A 20111-nucleotide genomic window follows, 5' to 3' on the forward strand; every position below is an offset into this window, starting at 1 on the left:
TGCGGTGACTCGAGGGACCTCAGGCAAGATCGGCAGAAGAACCGCCCGGCAGAGCCCTGCTCAGAGAATCATGAGCAAATACGACTGCCACCATCTTGAGCCATTAAATCCTGAGATGGTTGGCTACATAGCGAAAGCAAATACAATGTGACAATTTGTAGACATTTCACTAATTTTTTTAAAGATTTTTTATTCATTTCTTTTTAGAGCGGGAAGGGAGGGAGAAAGAGAGAGAGAAACATCAATGTGCGGTTGCTGGGGGTCATGGCCTGCAACCCAGGCATGTGCCCTGACAGGGAATCAAACCTGCGATACTTTGGTTCGCAGCCTGTGCTCAATCCACTGAGCTACGCCAGCCAGGGCCATTTCACTAATTTTTTAAAAAATCAAACAGTATTTCCCACTTGGGAGCCAATAAACCTTTTACTCAGGTTTTAGCGATTCCATAGGCTCCTGAGAAGGGACCGAGCCACCCTGAAAGTGGCAGTGTCTCCAAGGACCCTGCCAGGATTGAAGAAAAGTCAAGGGCTGGCCAACAAACTCGGGAAAGGTGTCATGAAGCAGGTTTAAGAGGAACCCAACAGGGGTAAAACATGGAGGAAGACCAATTTGCAACATTCTGGGAGAGACTGCAGGCTCTGTAACTAACCTCCTAAATCTAGGCAGCACCCAGATCTTTCGGGCTGTAATAGGCTGAATAGCGGTCCCCCAATATGCCCAGGTCTTAATTCCTGGAACCTGGAAATATGATATTTTACATGACAAAGGGGATTTTGCAGGTCTGATTAAAGTAAGGATCTTGAGATGCGGAGCTAATTCTGATGATCTGGGAGGGCTTCATAAGAGGACCTCACGTGACAGCCCTTACAAGAGGGGGGCAGGGAGGGCGGAGTTAGAGAGAAACGACGAGGGAAGCCGCGGTTGCAGTGATGAGCCCTGAAGATGGAAGATGGAGCCACGAGCCAAGGGATGTGGGGGCGCCCAGAAGCTGGGAAACGTGAGTTTCCAGAAGAAACACAACTCGGCCAACACCTTGGATTTAGCTCACTTAGACCCATTATGGACTTAATGCCAGCCTCCAGAAGGATATACGATAATAAATTTGTGTTGTGTTCTGCTGCTGAAATTGTGGTAATTTTTATGATGGCAGTAGGAAACTCATTCGCTGGAAAATTGTAGCCTCAGACTTTATTCATTAAAACAATAACAGCTAACATTAATTCAGGGTGGCCCGTCCTATTCTAAGTGCTTTCCTTGTATAAAATCATTTAATCCTCACACACACACAAAAAACATGTGAAGAAGACTATTATAATCCACAGTTTAGAGGCCTGGCTGGCGTAGCTCAGTGGATTGAGCTTGGGCTGCGAACCAAAGTGGCGCAGGTTCAATTCCCAGTCAGGGTACATGCCTGGGTTGCAGGCCATGACCCCCAGCAACCACACATTGATGTTTCTCTCTCTCTCTCTTTCTCCCTCCCTTCCCCCTCTAAAAATAAATAAATAAAATCTTAAAAAATATATGGCTTACATTAAAAAAATAATAATCCACAGTTTATGGATGAGGGTACTGGGCCTTGAAGAGGCAAAGTAAATTGTCGGGGCCACAGAGCAAGTAAACGGCACAGCCCGGAGTTGCACCCGGGGAGTCTGACTCCAGATCCCACGTGTAACCCCACCTCTCCCAAATCACAGCCACTAACTGGGCGCCCTCTGCGTGCCAGGCTCGCGGCTCGTGCTTGACACACGTTCCCACACTTCACTCTCACCATCCCCTAATGGAGCAGGATTACTGACCATCCTGGTTCACGGCAGGAGAAATGAGGCGAGGCAGTGTTACACCCAGAGGTTAAACACATGTGAACCCAGAAGTGTCTGAGCCCACAGCCCGGGTTCAACCACACCCCCTGCTGCCTTCCTCATCCCATAAGAGGCTCGATGGCTGAGGAGAGGACAGAGATAAGTAGCGCGACCACCTCATTTATCTTCCCAACTGGCATACTTAGCAGATAGAGGGAGTCACTGTTAGTAATTTCACTGGGACAAGAGGAATAGGCCACAACCATCCCAGCAAACCAGGATGCATGTGCCACCCTAACAACAAGGGGACTAAACTAAGGCCCATACGCTGCAGCCCAGGGCTCCCCCAGCAGGGGGTGCTGTGGAGCAGCCTTCAGCCCCACCTCACCTTACACCTGCCTGGCCCTGGTCCAGGATGGAAGCAGAGGGGTGGTCCCGCCAGAGGGCAGAGCGGCATGGACAAAGCTCCGGATCTGGGGTCTCAGCACACTGGGCAGAGCCTGTCTGATGGTGGACTGGGAGTCCATCTGAGGGTAACAGGCCAAAGGCCCTGGATAGAGTCCAGGGATGCAAAGAGACCTTGAACCCCACTGGAGCCCCAGCCAGGAAACCCGGCAGGACCTCAGCACCTTGGCCAAGGGCCAACTGGGAGTCAGTGGGGCCAGCAGTCTGGGACACCCAGCTCTCCTCCAGAGTTCTGGGCCTGCAGGACAAGAGGCCACATGGCCTGAGGCTCAGACTGAGAACTGGCCCTTCCCAGCTGTGGGATCGCAGCCCAGCCCTTCTCCCCTGTGAGTCTCCTGGATGAAACGCAGCCACTGACAACAACTGCCCCACCTGTGTCCACTGGATCCATAACAGTGAACAACAGCAGCAGGTAACAGCAAATCAGCTGGGAAGTATACTCAGCACTTAGCAGGCGTTATGGGAGTAAATCAAATCCCCTCTGTAATGGGCGCTATGATTATCCCCACTTTACAGCTGAGGAAACTGAGGTGTGGGGGGGACGGATAACTTTCCCAGAATCCCATGGGTGTAGGTGGTAAAGCCAGCATTGGAATCCAAGCTGACTGCCCCTGTGAAATCCCACTAGAACCTTCTCCTTCCCCACCCAGCCAACCCACAGCAGCCCTTCCTGGTCAGTCCTTGACTCGCTTGGCTCTCCCGGCTGTGCCCAGACCCCACCAGCCTGAGGGTGGGAGGCGCTCACTCCCTGCCACATGCTGTTCATTCATTAAGGCCCTGGTTTCTCCCTGCCATTCAAACTATGCACAGTGATAAGAAAGAAGCTTTTTCCCTTGCCAAACAGGCCTGTTTATGCCACGAGAGAGCGTTTCGCCCCCATAAGATTGAGTCATCACTCAAAGCCTTGCTGGAATCAAAGACGAATCTCTTCCAGGATGACTGACCCCCCACCCTGCACCCCCCCCCCCACTGCCTCCCACTTCTCTGAGCGTCCAGGCTTCTAGAAGCACCACTCCACTGTGGAGTGGGCAGGATGTGGATGTCATTCCCCACTGCTGTGTTCCCTCGTGGCTTGCTGACTGATAGTCAACACACAGTGGCATGTTTACTGAGCACCTGCTAAGTGCCCTTACGAAGAGTATGGCCATGAAAGACACAGTCCCTGCCCTGGTTGGGAGCAAAGACATTGAGAGAAAGGGCAGAAGCTTTCACGCTCCATGATTGATTCACATGCCAACTCAAGCATTCACTGGCTGGGTGATTTGATTCTTTGGTTGGGCAAGTTACCAAATTTCTCAAGGCCTCAACTGCTTCATCAGCAAGATGGGCTAATAACTCCCTCCTGGGCTTGTTGAAGGAGTCAGTGGGGTTTACGCATACGGAACTGAAACATCGGGCCCTCGGTGAACACTGGCTGGGACTATCAACAACAGCCAGTACCGACAGCTCTGGAACTGCACCGGCGGGATCTCTCCCAGATGGAGGAGTTCAAGAAGGCTTCCCGGGGAAGTGATACCTAAACTGGGTTTTGAAGGATGAGTAGGAGTTTACTACAGAAAGGGGGAACTACATGAGGGCTGAAGGAGATCACGGGGCTCTGGGAAACACAAGTCCCTGTGTGGGAAGGAGGTACAGGGGCTACACAGGACCCCAGGGGCAGGGGACACCGCTGCACAGGCAGGTCTGGACACGGACTGGGTCCCCTGGCCAGAGCCCCAACCGGTGATGCCCAGAGCATCACTCTGACGTCTTCCCGGCCGGTGTGGGAGCCGCATCCAGCGCCCACCCACTTCCACCTGTGGTTTGGTGACCTCGGGGGAGTCGGGCAGCTGCATTCTCTGCCAGTCGTGTACCCATTCATTCGGACGTCCAGTCAAGCGCTCTGAGGGCCTGCAGCGTGCCGGACACGTGCCAGGGCAGGCCTGGCCGCTTCCTACCCCTCATTCAGCCCATTTCCGGTTGTGCCATGCTGGCCTGGCAGCTTTTTTCTCGGTGAAATGGGGTAACAGGCCCCCCTCATAGAGTCAGTCATTCATTAACAAATGCGGTCAGGGCTAAATGAGTAATTATTCACTGTTCTCAGACTTCAGCATGAATGCTTAGTTGTACTATGGTTAACGGCCAGGATGGTAAGAATCCCAACTCCAAAGTGCAAACCATGCTTACAGAGGTGCCCCCAACTCAGGCAAAGCCCCTCCCTGCCTCCTGTCCCCCGCCCTACTCTGGCTCTGGAGCAGATTGCTGGGTTTCCACTGCCCACACCTAGCCCTGCCCACACCCAGCTCTGACTCTCGCCACCTTAGAAGCCAGCCCAGGCCGAACCATGCATCGCCCGCCCCGCCCCCACTGCATCTCATCCTTCCATGGCGCTCTGTGTCAGCCAACCCAGGTCTCGGTGGGGGCAGGAATGAAGGTCGTTCCAGCCTCTGCTGGTCAGAGCTCCAGAGATGAAAAGGGTGGCCCTCCTGACATTGTAAATGAACGAGTAATAACATTCTATGAAGGAAATGTACAAGCGTACACAAAACAAAGGGAATAGTGACGAAAGGCCTTGTACAGATGCCGCAGCTCCTGCCACCACAGACATCCCGCCGTCCTTGTTTGGTGGGCGCCTCCGGCCACTCCCCGCCCCACCCTCACTTGATCTGCCAGGGACAGTATTATGGCCAGCCTTTCGGGCACACCCCGGTACTCAGGGCTCCCACCGCTCACACGTCCTAGCACAGTTCGATACCTGTGGCACGTTTCCCTCCGCACTAAGAGCTTCCTTGAAATAATCCCAGAAGAGCCACCATTTTCATGTCCCTGATAGAATGACAATCACTGGCCACAGGGGCCGCGGGGTCATACAGGACGGTGACGAAGGGCCGAAGCGCTGGAATCAGATGGCCTGGGTCTGAATCGATGCTTCCTAGATGTGTGACCTTGGACAGGGCATGCAACCCATGTTTAGATTCCCCACCCAGTAAAAGGGGAATGCCGGTAACAGGTCTGCTGTGAGGCCTTAGAAAAATTAAAGATCGCATGTCCACTTGTCCAGCCCAGAATGTGCAGTGAGGAAGCCTTAGAAATAGACGCGTTCACAGAATAGTGGGGGAGCAGGCCCTGCTCCTATGAGATACCCTGAATGTCTCCCATTTCACAGATGAGGGGGTGGTTGCCTAAAGAGAAGCAGTGAGCTGCCAGACAGAGCCTGCCCTCTGCCCCAAGTCCACGTGCCGGCAGTTCGCACAGCCTGCCTTGAACTGTGCTCACTGGAAATGAAGAAACTCTCTAGAACAGAGAGGCCGGCGAGCAGTGGCGGGTGGCCCAGCACACCCGGTGTGGTTCCCCATCCTGGATGGTGGGCTCTCCCAGCCTTAAGGGCAACCAGGCGGCGAGTGCCCCGTGTGTGTGTGTGTGTGTGCACATGCGTGTACAATGGTGGTGCTGAACCAACTTCACAAGACAAAGGGGTGTGTGCGGGTCCACGTCCCTGCTCACGCCTCTGACGGACGAACCCTGCAGCCGGCCTTGCATTCGACGCGGCCACTCACGATCTGTCCCAGCACGAGAGGTGAGAAACTGGCTCACTCACTTAAGCTTTAGCAATTCTTGGCAATTCAGACGCCCCTCCCTATCTAGATTTTATTTTATTTTTTCCTATTTAAAGGAAAAGGGTGGGGGGGGGGGAATGAACCAATCCAGTTGCTGAGTGATGTGCAGACAAAGCCAGCCTCCAGTACACTGCCTGCCATGTGACAGCTGGGGAAGGGCAGGGAGAGGGGCAGGTCTGGGATGCGCGTTAACGCCCCGCCCGGGCTCCGGGCCTGGGCTCTCCACGGTTCCTCCCGGGAGGGAACCAAGTCAGGACCTCCCCCTCCCCCCGCCCTTCCCCACCACTGCATTGCCGTGGAGGGAGGCACCTCCCAGATCCGCAGGAACAATGGGCTGGGGAGGGGGCCCTGCCTCCGGAGCTAGCCAAGGCCGGGGGCCACGACCACGCGGGGCCAGACTGCGACCACACCAACGAGGGTGGCTGTGCTGCCACCTGACTCAGTTTCCCCGGCTTCGCGGTCCCTGCAGAGCCGGGCGCTCCTTTCCTGGATGAATTCCCCTTAGTCTCGGCTTGTCCTGTTGCTATGGGAGAAGCCGCCGGGCCAACTCTCCTCACCAGCGGCTGCTCCTGCCACAGCCCCGCAGGTCGGGCTCGCGCGGCGCCTCCCAGCGCCCAACTTTCCCCACTTGGGACCCACAATCCCGGCCAGCCCGTCTGCTCTGCTGGCTAAGCCGGGATTTGTAGACTGGGGCTCCAAAAGCTGCTCCCTCCTCCTCCTCTTGCTCCTTACCCTCCCCTCGATCCGAGCCCTAACCATGCTCCCTGGTTAAAGGAAGCGGCCCTGGCATATCTGCAAAACGTGAGCGTCCCTCCGGGGCATCCGGAGCTGTCTTCCTCCCCACCCCCACCGGGGCAGAGAGGGCAAAGCGGGAGCAGCGGAGCCCCGCCGCCGCGCTCCTCAGCCCACAGAGTCCCTGAGGAAGGGTGGGGAGGGGCGTGGGATGTACTTCGGACCGAAACTGCAGCCCCCTACTCCGGGCCAGTACGACTGATCTCCTGATCTCCGCGGGCTGAGGGAGGGGACAGGTCCAAATGTTCGACTCCCCGGGGGCATCCACCTCCGCCTCGCTGAGTCACCAAAAGGAGCTGCCAGAGATTCGGGACCACCCCGCGGGCCTCGCAGGAGGCACCACCTGGTGGCGAGGACCGCCAGGGTGCCCAGGAGGGGGCTGCGGTCCCCGCCGCAGTGTCCGCGCCCCTGCCGGGAGCGAAGCGCATAACCGGTGGGCAGTCTCAGTTCCCCTAGACACCCAACCCCACCGTGGCGCTGACCCCGGTCCCACCAATTGGGCGGCATGGGGTGGGGGCTCCCACTTTCCCGCGGCCCGCGAGAGAGCGCCTCGGCGCCGGGCGGCGAACGCGCCTCATCCCTCCCGCGACCGCCCCACCGCAGCCGCAGGACCTGCTCTCTGCACTCACCGCGGGGCCCAGTGTCGCCGCTGCCAGCCTCCTTGTCCGCCATGGCCACACAACCCCGCCCGCGAGAGAAGCCTCCGGCGCGGCGCCCGCGCGCGTGCAGGTCTCAGTCCGGTCCTCCGCGGCGCTCAGGCCGGGTCTGACGCTGCGGCCGCTGCAGCCCCGGCTCCTCCCCGGGCTCCTCCCGGACCCGCCCCGCGCCCCGCCCCACCCCGCTCGGCCGTGCCTCGGTCGTGGAAGGGTGGGAAGGGTGGGAAGGGTGGGGAGGGGGGCACGTCCTGGGGCCTGGCTGGAGAGTGTGCAATCCGCTCGCTGGTCCTCCCTAGCCTGTCCCACCGAGGCCGGCCCCTGCTCTCCGGCCGAGTGGGCCGCAGCAGGGCCAGCGGTGCGGCCGGGACTCCCCAGCTCGCCGGCCGAATGCAGGCGCGCGCAGGGCGCAGGGCTCCGCGAGCAGTGGGGCTCGGCTTCAGGCCCCCTCGGCTCCCCTACGCGTCCGCTCTTTGGAACCGCAGGCGGCTGAAGCCCCGCAGCAGGCACCGCAGGCACACCCCGCGCCTCCTGAGGAGGCCCGCTCCGGTCCCCACCAGGTTATTTCTCCCCGCCAGCCCCATTCCCACGCAAGGGTCACAAAGGAACGGTCAAGGGCCCGCGCAAACAGCGGGACCCAACGCGGCCAGTTCTCTAGCCGCAGACCGGGGACCTGCTCCAGAGCGGTGCCCTAGGTACCGCCGCGGGCGTCCACCCCCGGGGCCCGGGCCGCCTCCGGGGCTCCATGGCAACCCGGGAGCCCCGAGGCGCTGGCAGGGGAGGCTGCCTCCAGCCTTCCATATATGGGCTCCCACCAGAGCCCTCGGTAAAAGTCTGAGCATAACGACATTAATAATGCAGAGCTTCGGCGGCCAATGATCCATCTTCCCTGTCCGGGGGCTGCGCCACACACACGGGCCACCGGCACCTGTTTAAGCCTGACCAGGTGGCTTCTGGGTCAGCTGTGCTACGACAAGGCAATGAGGGCAGTGATGAGCATCTAACGACACCATTGCTGGGTCCTTCCAGCGTGCCTGGCACCATGCTAAGGGCTTAAGAGTCTTCTCATTTTCTCTGCATAACTAATAACGGGGACCAGTGGTCCCCATTTTGCAGATAAGGAAACCGAGGTTAGAGGGAGATAAGTAATGATCCCCAGAACACACACAGCTAGTAAGTGGCTAAGCTGAGGTCCCCTCCCAAGTCATAACCGCCCTCATGTCCTGAGATGGGCCATAGCTCCCACGGGGCACCTAGGGGAGGCTTTATTGCAGCTAGATGGGTGGGGGGCGGGGGTGGGGGGACAGGGAGGATGGGACCGAGGGCTGCTGGCAAAGCCCAGGGACCAGTTTCTCAGAAAGTGATTGTAGAGTGATGAGTTAAAAAGACAATCTTGTCTTCTATCTGCCTGTAGTAAAAATCCCAAAAGTACAGTCTAGGGCAATGTGGGTGACCTCAGGGCAAGTTACTAAACGTCGCTGAGCCTCGGTACCGTCATCTGCGAAATGGGCGTGACAGGAGAGCCCACATCACCATGCTGCAGAGGGTTAGACGAGAGGATGCGTGCAACGTGCTTTGCTTGGGGGCTGGCACGTGGTCGAGGTCAGTCCAGAAAGTACTGGGTATGATTCAGTCACAGACACCTTTTCGACAGTGGGCAATGGCCAGGTGTGTAGGGCAGTGCAGGCACCTGGGTGGGGGGCACTCCCGGAGTGGGGTGCCCTCTCCCTACCAAGGCTGCTTGCTCGCCAGGACAACACCCCACCATCCCAGGCAGATCCAGGAGACGGCCTGAGAGCCATGAGTGTGTGGCAGCTGGGGGTAGGCAGGGGAAGGGTGAGGGCAGTTGTCCGAGTGACGAGGGCCTGGCGGGGCAGACCCAGGATGGAGAGGGCCTGCTGAGCCAGGCCCTGCGTCAACCCTGGAGCCGCCTGCCCACTGCAGCTCATGTAACTCCACCGAGCGAAGCTGGCCAGGCCGAGGCTGCCGGGACTGGGACATGAGAGGGCAGGGGCAGCCACCAGTGCTCTGGCCACTGAGCACCAGCGTCGCAGGGACACATGCCTGGGTGGTGAGGCCTAAACAGAGTCCCTCTTGTACTTGAACCCCCCGTGCCAAGCCTCCCTCCTCTCCCGAACTCTTCAGTGAGACGGTCAACACCTTGGACAGCAGTGAGCCCCAACCTTCCTCTCCGGAGTCTCTTGAGAAGCCGTCCCTGCACCAGCCTTCCTCGGCCAGGGTTCCAAGCCCCTCCTGTCTCCACGGTTAGCGCCTCTTCACCCCCTCCTCTCCCTGCTCGCACCCAGGCCTCTTTCAGGGCCCCAGTCCACGGCCACGAGCCCAGGCAAACCCAGGACACTGCCCCCATGCCCAGGCTCCCATGGTATTCTACGCACCTAACGCCTCTCTTTGTTTTTTCTCCTTCTGCTCCCCTCTCTGCTACCCAGGCAGCTTGGCAACCAGGAGGCTCTTCCGTCTATCTGCAGGGAACCCTGCCTCCACCCCCAGGCCTGGGCCTTCCCCCAGGGCTCCAGGGCCCCTGAGAGCCTCCCAGGGTGCCTTCCTGGCCCTCCCCATTCAACCAAAGCCCAGCGTATCCTCTCCTGCCCTCCCTCCTGGCCTCAGGATCTCTGTAAAGGGAACCCCACCCACCAGTCCAGGAGCCACACACCTGGGCATCGGCTCTCCCTTCTCTCTCTCTGTCCCTCCAAGTTCAGTCAATCTCCAAGTCAAGTGTCGCCCAGTTGACCTTGGAAATCTGCACCCTCACTGCCACCATCCTGTCCAGACCCCAGCACCCCTCACTGCCTGCAAGTCTTCAGGGCCCCCCTCACCCGTTGCCCGTCCTACCTGCACCCCCCTTCCCTGGGCCATTCTTTGCGAGCCTGGTCTGCCTCCGCCCACCTCTCCAGCTCCATCTCTCCCCCGTGACTTCTTTCAGTCGCCCCCACCCCCCTCCACGAACTGCTGGTTTCAAATGCCTTAAAATGTGTTTGATGTCTGGGCCACTCGTTTCCTGGCCCTGCCGCCACCAGCCACTGGGAGAGCGCAGCGGGGACCTGGAAGCCTCCCTTGCACCCCGCTCTGGCCCAGGCGCCCCTCTTCAGTGTCCTCACAGCACCCTGTCCCTCCCCATCAGGGTCCTGATTCCTGCAGTCAAGACATTGACCTTGACAGCCTGTCAGAACCAGCAGGATCCCTGCAGCTGCTCCCCCACTGCTGCCCCACCCCCGCCCTTCCGCAGCGGAAAGGCCCTGGGCGCCGGCTGCCCTGTCCACCAACCCCAAGCCACGGCGACACGGGGCACTGAGGAGGATGGGCGATGGATGGCAGGCAGGCCCCGTGCTGTGGGCACAGAACAGACAGTTTCGATTCTCAGGACACATGAAAGACCATGAGCTTGCCCTCGTGGCTTTAACAATCACCACGGTAACTAAGAACTGCCCTGGTGAGCACCTGCTTCGCAGGGCCCTCGCCACTTCACAGGGGAGGATGCCAACGGGAACACAGGCAGGTCGGGGCCCTGCCCGGGCTCCCCTCCGGCCCTTGGCAGCGGTGGGGCTGGGATCCAGGCGAGGCCCTTGTCCCATCACCCGACGTCAGGGAAGGGCTCCCACCCTTGACACCTGCAGCCTCTTCCCCAACAGAAGCCGGAGTGAGGCCGGGCTGCCTGGCTGCTACCAGGTCCTGCATGGACTGGCCTCCTGATGTCCCCGGACCCTCGCTCCTTCCGTTCCGCTGCCCTTCGAGCCACACACACACACACACACGCGTCACCCATCTGAACATGCCCAACATGGTCCCATCGCAGGGCCTCTGCTCTACTTGGTCCCCGCCGCCTGGGACACCTTCCCCAAGAGAATCACGTGGCGTGCTCTCTCACTTCAGAACTGTCACCTTCCCAGGTCACTCCAGCTGAGACTGCCACCCCGCCCCCTCTTGGAAGTCGGCTCCACAGGAGCAGAGTCCTGGACTGTGTCGTACGCCCAGGGTCTAGGGCTGCGCCTGGCATACGGCAGGCACTCAGTACACGCCCGATGGTGGATGGACTGCCTGTTTAAGTGATACAGGAACACGACAGGCTTGCCTAGGTGGGAAGACCACGCCTGCCACAGGGACATTCTGCTGACCCCTGGGGGCTCCCCGGCCATTTCAGAGCGTGCCCGGGTTTGTGGGAGGTTGCTAGACTAGCCCCGTCCAGCCACCCCAAAGACTCCTCCTCCCAGTGTCCCTGTGGACTGGCTGCAGCACCCACCACAAAGTCTCTCCTCCACCCTCTAGGCCACTGGGCCCACGCTGTGGTCTCTGGTGGTGGCGGTGGCCCAAATGTCCACCCTCCCCAGCCCCAATCAGGGGTCTCAGTTGGACACCTGAGTTGTGAAAAGAGGCCCAGGCCAGAGCCCAGTCACCACCTTCCAGCCCCCTCACACTGGCCATTCCAGCCACATGGGCCTGTCCTCGGGTCCCCAGATAGCGATGCCTCCGCTGAGAACCTGTTCTCCACCTGTTTTGCCGGGTAGACCCCCGTCCTCCTCCAGGCCTCAGCTTAGGTGTCACGTCTTCCAGGAAGCCATACTGCCCTCCGAGAGAGCACGCGGGCCCCCACCCCGTCCTCCATGCCTGGCTCCCCACGCGCTCCTGTCACGGCACTCGACGCAACAGGTCTGGGGGTAGGGTGCGCAGTTACTGACCCACTGCACAGAGGACAAAAATCAAGGCCCAGAAAGGTCGCCCAGCTAAGAAGCTGCAGAACGGACAGCATCTAAGAACTGAGCTCTCAGAACTCAGGCCTTTCCACCTTCAGTTGGCTCAGCCACCCTCGAGCTGCAAGCTTGCCAAGGGCAGGGCGGCCAAGCACAGAGCTGTGGCCCCACGCCCCAGCACACAGCCTGGCACAGAGAGTTCACAGTACGGAAGGGAAACAGCCCCTCAGCTTCAGGTCCTCGCTTGCTCCTCACCTCCAGGGTCTCTCCGCCCACCAGCCCACCGACACCTACCTGCCAACAGCCCTCTGTTCTTCAAGCGAACAAAGACAGACCCCCTCCCACCCGTCCCCTATCAATTCTTGCACATAGATGCTAGAGCCCAGAGGCTGACCCAGCCAGGACACGCTGTCCCCCCCTCCCCCGCCCGCCCACCAACCACCCACTGTGAAAAAGGCTGGACATGCTGGACAAGGGGGCCAGTGGGCACCCAAGGGGGGAGAGTGGCTGAGTCCCCCAGTCGCCAGCGCAGATGAAGCTGCAGAATGTTTGCTGCTGGGTCGGATGCAGAGGGCGCTGATCCTGGGGGCACATGGGGACCAGGACAGGGAAAGGACGAGAGCAAAACGCAGAGAGGAGGGCAGCGTCGGGTCACACGGAGTCGGCAAGACCCGGGTTCAAGTCTGGGGGCTGAGCCACTCTCTGCCCCTTCAGCTGGCCTGGGGTGCTCGTCTCTGGGTCTGTCCCCACCTGTAAAAGGGGGCAATGATGGTGGGTAGGACCATGATGAGAGATGATGCGTGTAAAACACTCAGCACAGAGCCAGGCTACACCCACTGCGGGAAACGGGACTTCTTATTTAATTTGCAAAACTGCCTATTAAATTTTAGTTTGACCCTCCCCCCCCAAAAAAAACCTATTTCTTGTGAATTATAAATTATAGAATGAATCTAGGCAAGTTTTCTTAGCTGGTGAAGAAACATTGAAAGATATAGGGGTAAGTGACTTTTTTTCTTTAATGTTTATTGTTTAAAATTTTATTTCTAAATTTGAGAACTGACACGCATCCAAATCTGAGCTTTCACGTAGGATCCTTCCCATAAACTACACTGACTTCATGCTGTGCCACCAGAACGTGGTCTGTCTACTGAGTGGCATAAAAGTGACACCTTTATTAACAGGACCAAGATGCAGATGAGCTAAGAAACTCCCCGAGAAAGTCCAGGCGTGAGTCGGAGTCCTTGACCTCTGATCTTTCCTACATTTAAAAATCCGGCCCCAGAGCCAAGTGGCAGTGTCTGTTTATACAATGCATCCCTTTCCAACGCATTTCCTCCCCATCTGGCGTGAGTCAGCCCCGCCATTAACATTCCGAAACCCACGAGGCGTACACAACATGAGCTCTTCCGAGGGGAGCATTCGAGGGCCGGAGGAAACCATTTCTCAGAACGTCACAATCACTCAGGCCTGCAATGTAAACTTAAGAAATACCTGCGCAGGTAATGAAGGGCTGTCCAAATATTTTTGTATGTATTACCAACAGCAGAGCAAACATGTACGGTCACTCTCTCGGCAGCGTTCTCGGAACTGCTCGGCTCCCGCCCCTGCAGGCCCCTGGTTCATGATAAGACGGGGCGTTGTCAAAGCCACGTCTCAAGGAGGACAGCGTGGAGTGAGAGGAGGCTTGGAGGAGGAAAACAGAAATGACCCCAGAGCCACCGGAGCTTCTGAAATGGCTGCGGCAAACTGCACGCGATTTGAACCCAAAGGTTTCACGTTGCAGAGAAAAAATACCTCCCTCCTTTCCAGCTCACAGCCCGGTGCCTGGCTCGCAGCAGGTGCATGACAAATATTTGCGGAAGAAATGAATGAATGGCCAAGTAAATAAATAGTGGAGTAAAACCCGGGGCCCAGGGAAGCTAAGCCTTTTGACACAGACACACAGTCCACGACAGAGCTGGGGCCCAGCTCCAGCCGCCGGCCTCCCGGCTCAGTCCAGCCTCCAGTGTCCTCTCTGCGAAAGGCCGGGCAGGCGAGGGTGCATCTGACTGTCACTGATGGGGGATGGCCGGCCACTGGGGAAGGCAGGCACTCAGACCCCTTCGAGCTCTGTGGGAATGAGTGCGGCGAGGGTTACCCCCATCTGTCCCCTGCTGTGTGTGGACCGTGGCATCCATGCTGCAACACCTTGACTTCCAGAATCCCTCCTCTCCGACTTCCTAGAATTGTGTGAGGGGCAAAGAGAGAATTCTGCACTGTGCAAAGACGAATTTGCGTAGACCCAGCCACCTGTGGCCTTGAATGCCAGCAAAAGCCCTTGAGAACTCAAATGTCCCATGATCATGGTTTTGCCTTATTCCTCGAAACCCCAGAGCTGCCTGACATGGGTACGTCCTAGGTGGAGGCAGGCAGTGCACCCCTTTGCTCTGCACAGGTGCGGGCTTCCTTCCTGGGGGCAGGCCCACCGCCACCGTGTTTCCCGGGAGCAGAGACGCAGGCGGCACTGGGCCCAGGGGAGGGAGATCTGCCTTTGAGTCCCCAGGCTCTGAGCTCAGCCCTGGCAGCTTATCCCTGGGCCTCAGCCTTGTCACCGGCAGAGAAGTTCCCTAAGAGCCCCTGGAACGATGTCCTTCAGAAAGAAGGACTGGAGAAGGCCCTGCACCATGAGGTCCGTTTACTCCGTCTACAGATATTTACTGAGGTTTCACTATGCACCGGGCAGTGTTCTAAGGCTGTAGGAAATAGGACAGCCGAAATGTATCCATCCTCTTGGCCAGCAAGACTCTAACTTTATTGGGTGGGGGAAGAGAGGGTGTCACAAACCCTTTTGGGAAACTGAGCGCCGTGACTCTTCTCCCCAGAACCATGCGCAGAATTATACTCCCCCGCCGCCGAACCGTTCCGGGGTCTCGGCATGCTGAAGCCCAGCCGAGGACCCTCAGACCCCAGGTTAAGAAGCACATTCTGAAGACACCAAACAAAATGGCAGCTTTTCTGCCGGCTGCCAGAAGAGCACGGGGCGGAGGAAGCCAGACCACCATCACGAAGCAGCTTGTGAATGGCAGGGGCAGGAAAGGGCTGTGGCGTCAGGCAGGCTTGGGTGACCCTGGGCCTCCAGAGCCTCTGCCTCTCCCTGTACAAGGGGGAGAGTGGTGCCAGCCACCCCACGGGCCACTATGGGGAGCAGTAAGGTGCACCGAGGCAGCGCAGGTGCGGTGCGCTGACAGGGCTCAGCTCAGAGCCAGCACTCCCAGAGGGCAGCGGGGGCTGGCATGGCCGAGCCCCTGCACCTGGGCTGGCCCTCCTGCCTGCACCCTGCTCCAGTCCCGGCCTCAGAGGTTCACTTGCCCTCGCTTCCTCTATTAGGAAATCCCAGATCCACGTGCTGGAGACGGATCTGCAACCTGGACCATGCCCCAGGTGGTCTAGGAACTGAGAGCAGGCACTTTGACTGTGGGGAGGAGGTGGGGGGATGGGAGGTCTTGGAGGGCTTTTGGGAATCCAGGTGAACAGATGCCAGCGGCCACGGAAGGTCTTCAAAGCCCTGTCATTGCCTCCACATGTCCCTTTGGTTTGCACTTTCCCCTGGCTTCCTCCCTCACTGGCAGGTGAGTGGTGGGCGTCCCCTCTCTTCCCTGGGCGCCCCCACTGCACTGGCACGGGCTGTCTCTTTCCGGTCCCATTGGGTCCTGCCTCCCCTCTGACCTTCCAGCAGCTACTCTTGCGCCCCCTGCAGTCCAGCCTCCTAACTGCCTCAGGGTTGGCTGGGGAGGGTACGGACGGAGGTCCACTTTCCTCCGTGGGGACCCCTAGACTTCCCCCGGAATTACAATCAAACCCAAACCTGTTTCCCAGGTCTATGAGGACGTGGCCCCATTCACCCTGCCAGTCTCATCCGGTCACACCCTTGTCCCATCCCCCCAGTCCTCGGCCTCCATTAGCTCACAGGACACGTTTACGACAATTAGAACAAGGAGTCTCTTTCTCAAGACACTTCGCTTCCAAATGCTGGAAAACCAGCCTAATACCCTGAAACAACACACTCACTTCATCTGCCAGGAAACGGAAGTGAGTGAACCCCGAGGATCCACTGTCTGAAGGACCCCCGGGGCTGAGCAGCTCACGACCTGACCAACTGTCCCGAGTGCCCTGACGCTACTGTGGTCCTTCAGCAGGTCCAGCTCTTCCCCCTCGCCCCCTGATGACCTCTGCTGCCCCCTGCTGTAGGTCACCTGACGGACTCACCCTAAAGGTCAGCTCTTGGGAGGGGCCCTCTTTGGAACAACTCACCTGTTGTTCCAAGTCCCATCACGTTGCCCCCATTTCTCCAGAGCGATGCTTTAAATCCATTTGGCCTATTTGTTTCTGTGACCCTCCCCCGCTAGGCTGGAACCTCCTTCCTGGTGGGCACAGTAATAATTAGCATTGGTTTAGCGTGTTAGACATTGCTCTAGACACTTTACATCTATCGTCCATTCGATCTTCACAGACAAGCAGAAGCAACTGTATAATTACTGTACCCATTTCACAGACAAGGAAACTGAGACTCGCCATGTGTACCAAAGAGGGGGGTGGCAGAGGCAGAACTTGCGCCTGGGCAGTCTGATCCCAGTGGAGCGCCCGGGTCTGTCCTGCCCCCAGGGACGGCTGTGCAGGAACGGGTCCCAGTGTCTAGACCAGCACCTGGCACATGGTAGGGCCTCAGGGAACACGTTGAATGAATGAAAAAAAATCATCTAATTGGAAGGTAGACTTGCAGATCGAAAAGCACCCTCATGTCTGCTCTCACACAAATCGTGTCGTGCTAGGACGAGGGCACCCCCCTCTCCCACTTTTCTCAGGTGAGGACGCGGAAGGCCGGGCGAGGTCACGCGCATCCTCGGCCTGAGGTTGTAACGCTAAGCACCAGCTTCGAGCCGTTCAGTTCTTTCAAAGCTCGTGTTCTATCTCAAAGTCACATGTACATTTTGCATCCTATCCCATGATGTACCTGCAGGGTTTTATTCTAAACAAAACTAACACGTTAAATTTCTATTACTTGGTTTTAAAAGGTCCTGTGGACAATTTTAAGCATCTGCAAAAGGAAAGGGAGCGATATAAGGAACCCTCAGGTACCCATCACCTGGGTTATTTAATTTTTAAAACTCAGCTCTTTCAGTGGCTTTGACTCTCCTGGGAAGAAATCACAGCGGCTGTCACTGGCGCGCCCTCGAAGAAGTGCAAACTGATACTGGGCCGTATTTCAGATGGGGACAGGACGGGTGGTGAGGTCCAGCCACTCGCTGGGTGGGAGTCTTGCTGCCAGAAGAGGCAGAGCCAGGCGTCCCCCGGAGCTGGCCGGCTTACCCCCTGCAGGGGAGGTACACGCTCTCAAACAAGTCAAGGGAAGGGGCCCACGCCCTCTGTCTTTTACACCTGAAGTTCACATTCAAGTTGCACCGTTTTCAGAAGCATCCCGCTCCAGGTCAGCCAAGACATCGGTCATTTGTTCATCACCCCCTTCATTCATTCATTCTCACCCACTCTCGTTTGTCAGACGTGTGGGGGCCCCCCCGCTGTGCTGGCCACCCCCCCACACCCGCTGTGCTGGAACACTAAGGCCAGCTGGCCATGACCCGACCCTGAAGGAGGCCAGTGGAGAGCAGAGAAACAGGCGCAACCATAACTCGAGGCACACCCTGACCCATCCCCAGAAATGCAACATTTGTAAGAAAAATGCTTTGGGCCTCACCCAGGTCTGTCTCCTCTGTCAGGAGGCGGGGCCCTGGAGGGAACAGGAGTGCGGGTTTGGGAACCCCATTTGCTGGGGTTGGAATCCCAGCTCCGCCCCTTCCTAGCTGGGTGGTCCGGATGAGTCACCTAGCCTCTGTGATTCGCTTGCAAAAGTGGGTTGATAAAGCCCTCATTAATGCTTAAACCAGCTTCTTCCACAAAGGAAGCTCCCCACCAACGCTGGTCATTACAATTGGCTCTTACTCACAACCAGAATCCCAGCCGGCCTGAGTGAGGCAGAAGCTTTGCCCAAGAGTGTCCCCATTTCGCAGAGGGATGTTTTTCTTAACCAACCTCTCCTTGGAAGGTCTGTGGATTTGGAAAATAAGTAAAATAAAACATAAACCTTCTCAGCCTCCCCTACGCAGCTGCCCGAGGGCGGTCGGTCATGTGTGAGAAGAAACTCTGGTGGTCAGTGGAGCGAGGACAGAGATGCCCCGTTGTCCCCCGGGCCCGGGCTGGCACGCTGGCACGCTGGCACGCGTTCCGTGATCCAGGCAACCCCGGGGGCAGCGGGGCTGGCGTGGCCTGAGCAGAAGCTTCGGGCTCAGGCAGCCCAAGTCCCACCGACCTCTATCTAGGACCCACTCCCGGGTCCTCGAGGACCAGGGAGGCCCCAGAAGGACCCCTGGCACACGGTGCGCTCTGTTAACAGTGGTTATCGCGCTGTCGGTGGTGGGACAAGCACCAGACTGGGCTCGGAAACCCGGATCCAAGACCAGGCTCTGTACCGTGTTGCTGTGTGGCCTTGGGCGGGCCACCGAGCTCTCCGACGCCTGGTCTACCCACTGGCACAACGCAGATAAAAGTCACATTTATTCCTCCTGCCTCGCCCTGCCTGTCACCGATCTGGTGAGGAATCGCAGCTTTGCCACTTCCTAATTTGTGACCTTAATTATTCTAAGCCTCACTTTCCTCACCTGTGAAGTGGGAATAAAGGTCGCACCCACCTCCCGGCGCTGCTGTGACGATGAAACGACGCAATGTGTGTGGGACACTTGGCTCAGGGGCTGGCACACAAGGACAGTTCAGTGACAGGGAATGGGGGGTCTGTGTTGGAGAATGGCTGCAACACCCAGATCCTTCACCACCACCACTAACAATACCACCACCACCACCACCACCACCATCATCATCCTCATCGGTCCTTTCTGTGTTTGCTTATTTTATGCTGCACAATAAGGCAAGCTCTTGACTCGGGGCCCCTCATTTCACCTTCGCAAGGAGCAGGCCTCCTGCACAGGACGGGGAGCGGCCCTTCTGGGCACCACGCTGGGCCCACGAGCCAGGCTCTCCCTGCCCACCCTGACGGGGGTCCGCTGCTGGCAATGAAGTCGGACACCTACACAGCCAGGTGACGCCCCAAAACTGCTCCGCAAAGGCCTGCGGGCAGGGAGGTGGGAGGGGGAGGAGGAAGAGGAAGCAGGCTCCTCCCATAAGGAGCCTGCCCCTGGACAGTCTCCACCGGTAAAGTGGGGAGAAAACACACTGTTCTGAGCCCCTGGCTCGCCACGAGGATGGGAGGGGCTCAGGTCTAAGTAAAAGGGAGAGGGTGTTACTTATCTTAGCCCCCCCAGAAGATTTGTCACTTTCTTCAGTTCCGATTTTGTCTAGTGTCCTCACGAAGGTCTAAGGTTGAAACAAGAGGAGATTTTTTTTTAAATCACAACATTGAACTTTAAAAAGTCAAGTTCCTGGTTCTTAGAATCAAAGCGAATTGAGGATAAGGAGGAATACGGATGGATGAACACACCGGTGGCGTGGAATGATCGAACTGGTGTGTGAGTGTGTGGGCACACGTGTGTTTCTGAGTCCAGGCTGAGTACGCACAAGCCACAGAGAAATACCACCAGGAAGAAACTGAACAGGCGGACAAGCACATGGAGAGTCGTGAATCTCGTCAGCAGTGCATGTGCACACGTATACAGCTAAACACTCATTAAACACGCGATAAATTATAAAACAACGAAACAATACTCCGCAATGCTACGACTGTGTTAAAATCTACGCTTTCGTATGCATACGCAGATAGTGCCATCACAAAGCAGATTTCCCACCTTGGCAAGCGGGAGGGCAGTAGTAAAAACACTTGGATCAATTAATGCTTCTCTTGGAAATCATTTGACGTCAAAGGAAAGTGGCTATCTTTATCATGTATTTTCAAATGTGATTTTCTGCAAGGTGCACAACTGCGTAAAGTGACAGACACAGATATGCAGGCGGAGTAGCAACCCGGGGAACCCACCCTACCGAGTGGAGAGAAGCAGAGAGCCAGCCTGCGCACCTCAGGACTGCCAGCGCTGCACCTGCGCGGGGACAGGCAGCAGAAAG

At 57.7% G+C, this 20111-nt stretch overlaps 1 protein-coding gene across 4 annotated transcripts in view; it reads right to left on the bottom strand.

The window, feature by feature from the left end:
• HSPA12A (heat shock protein family A (Hsp70) member 12A) overlaps nt 1–20111 on the bottom strand; it is a 132495-nt gene that overhangs the window by 51423 nt on the left and 60961 nt on the right. Inside the window, exon 1 of one of the 4 annotated variants that reach the window (XM_028513594.2) lies at nt 7282–7429. The exons of 2 other annotated variants lie outside the window; for them this stretch is intronic. In XM_028513594.2, the coding sequence (XP_028369395.1) occupies nt 7282–7324 (43 nt within the window). In that variant the 5' untranslated portion in view covers nt 7325–7429. Of the gene's footprint in view, nt 1–7281; nt 7430–20111 lie in introns of those variants that run through there. One more of the 4 variants, XM_028513595.2, reaches the window with a different exon arrangement.

This window comes from Phyllostomus discolor, chromosome 5 (genome assembly GCF_004126475.2).
Source record: "Phyllostomus discolor isolate MPI-MPIP mPhyDis1 chromosome 5, mPhyDis1.pri.v3, whole genome shotgun sequence".
NCBI lineage: Eukaryota > Metazoa > Chordata > Mammalia > Chiroptera > Phyllostomidae > Phyllostomus > Phyllostomus discolor.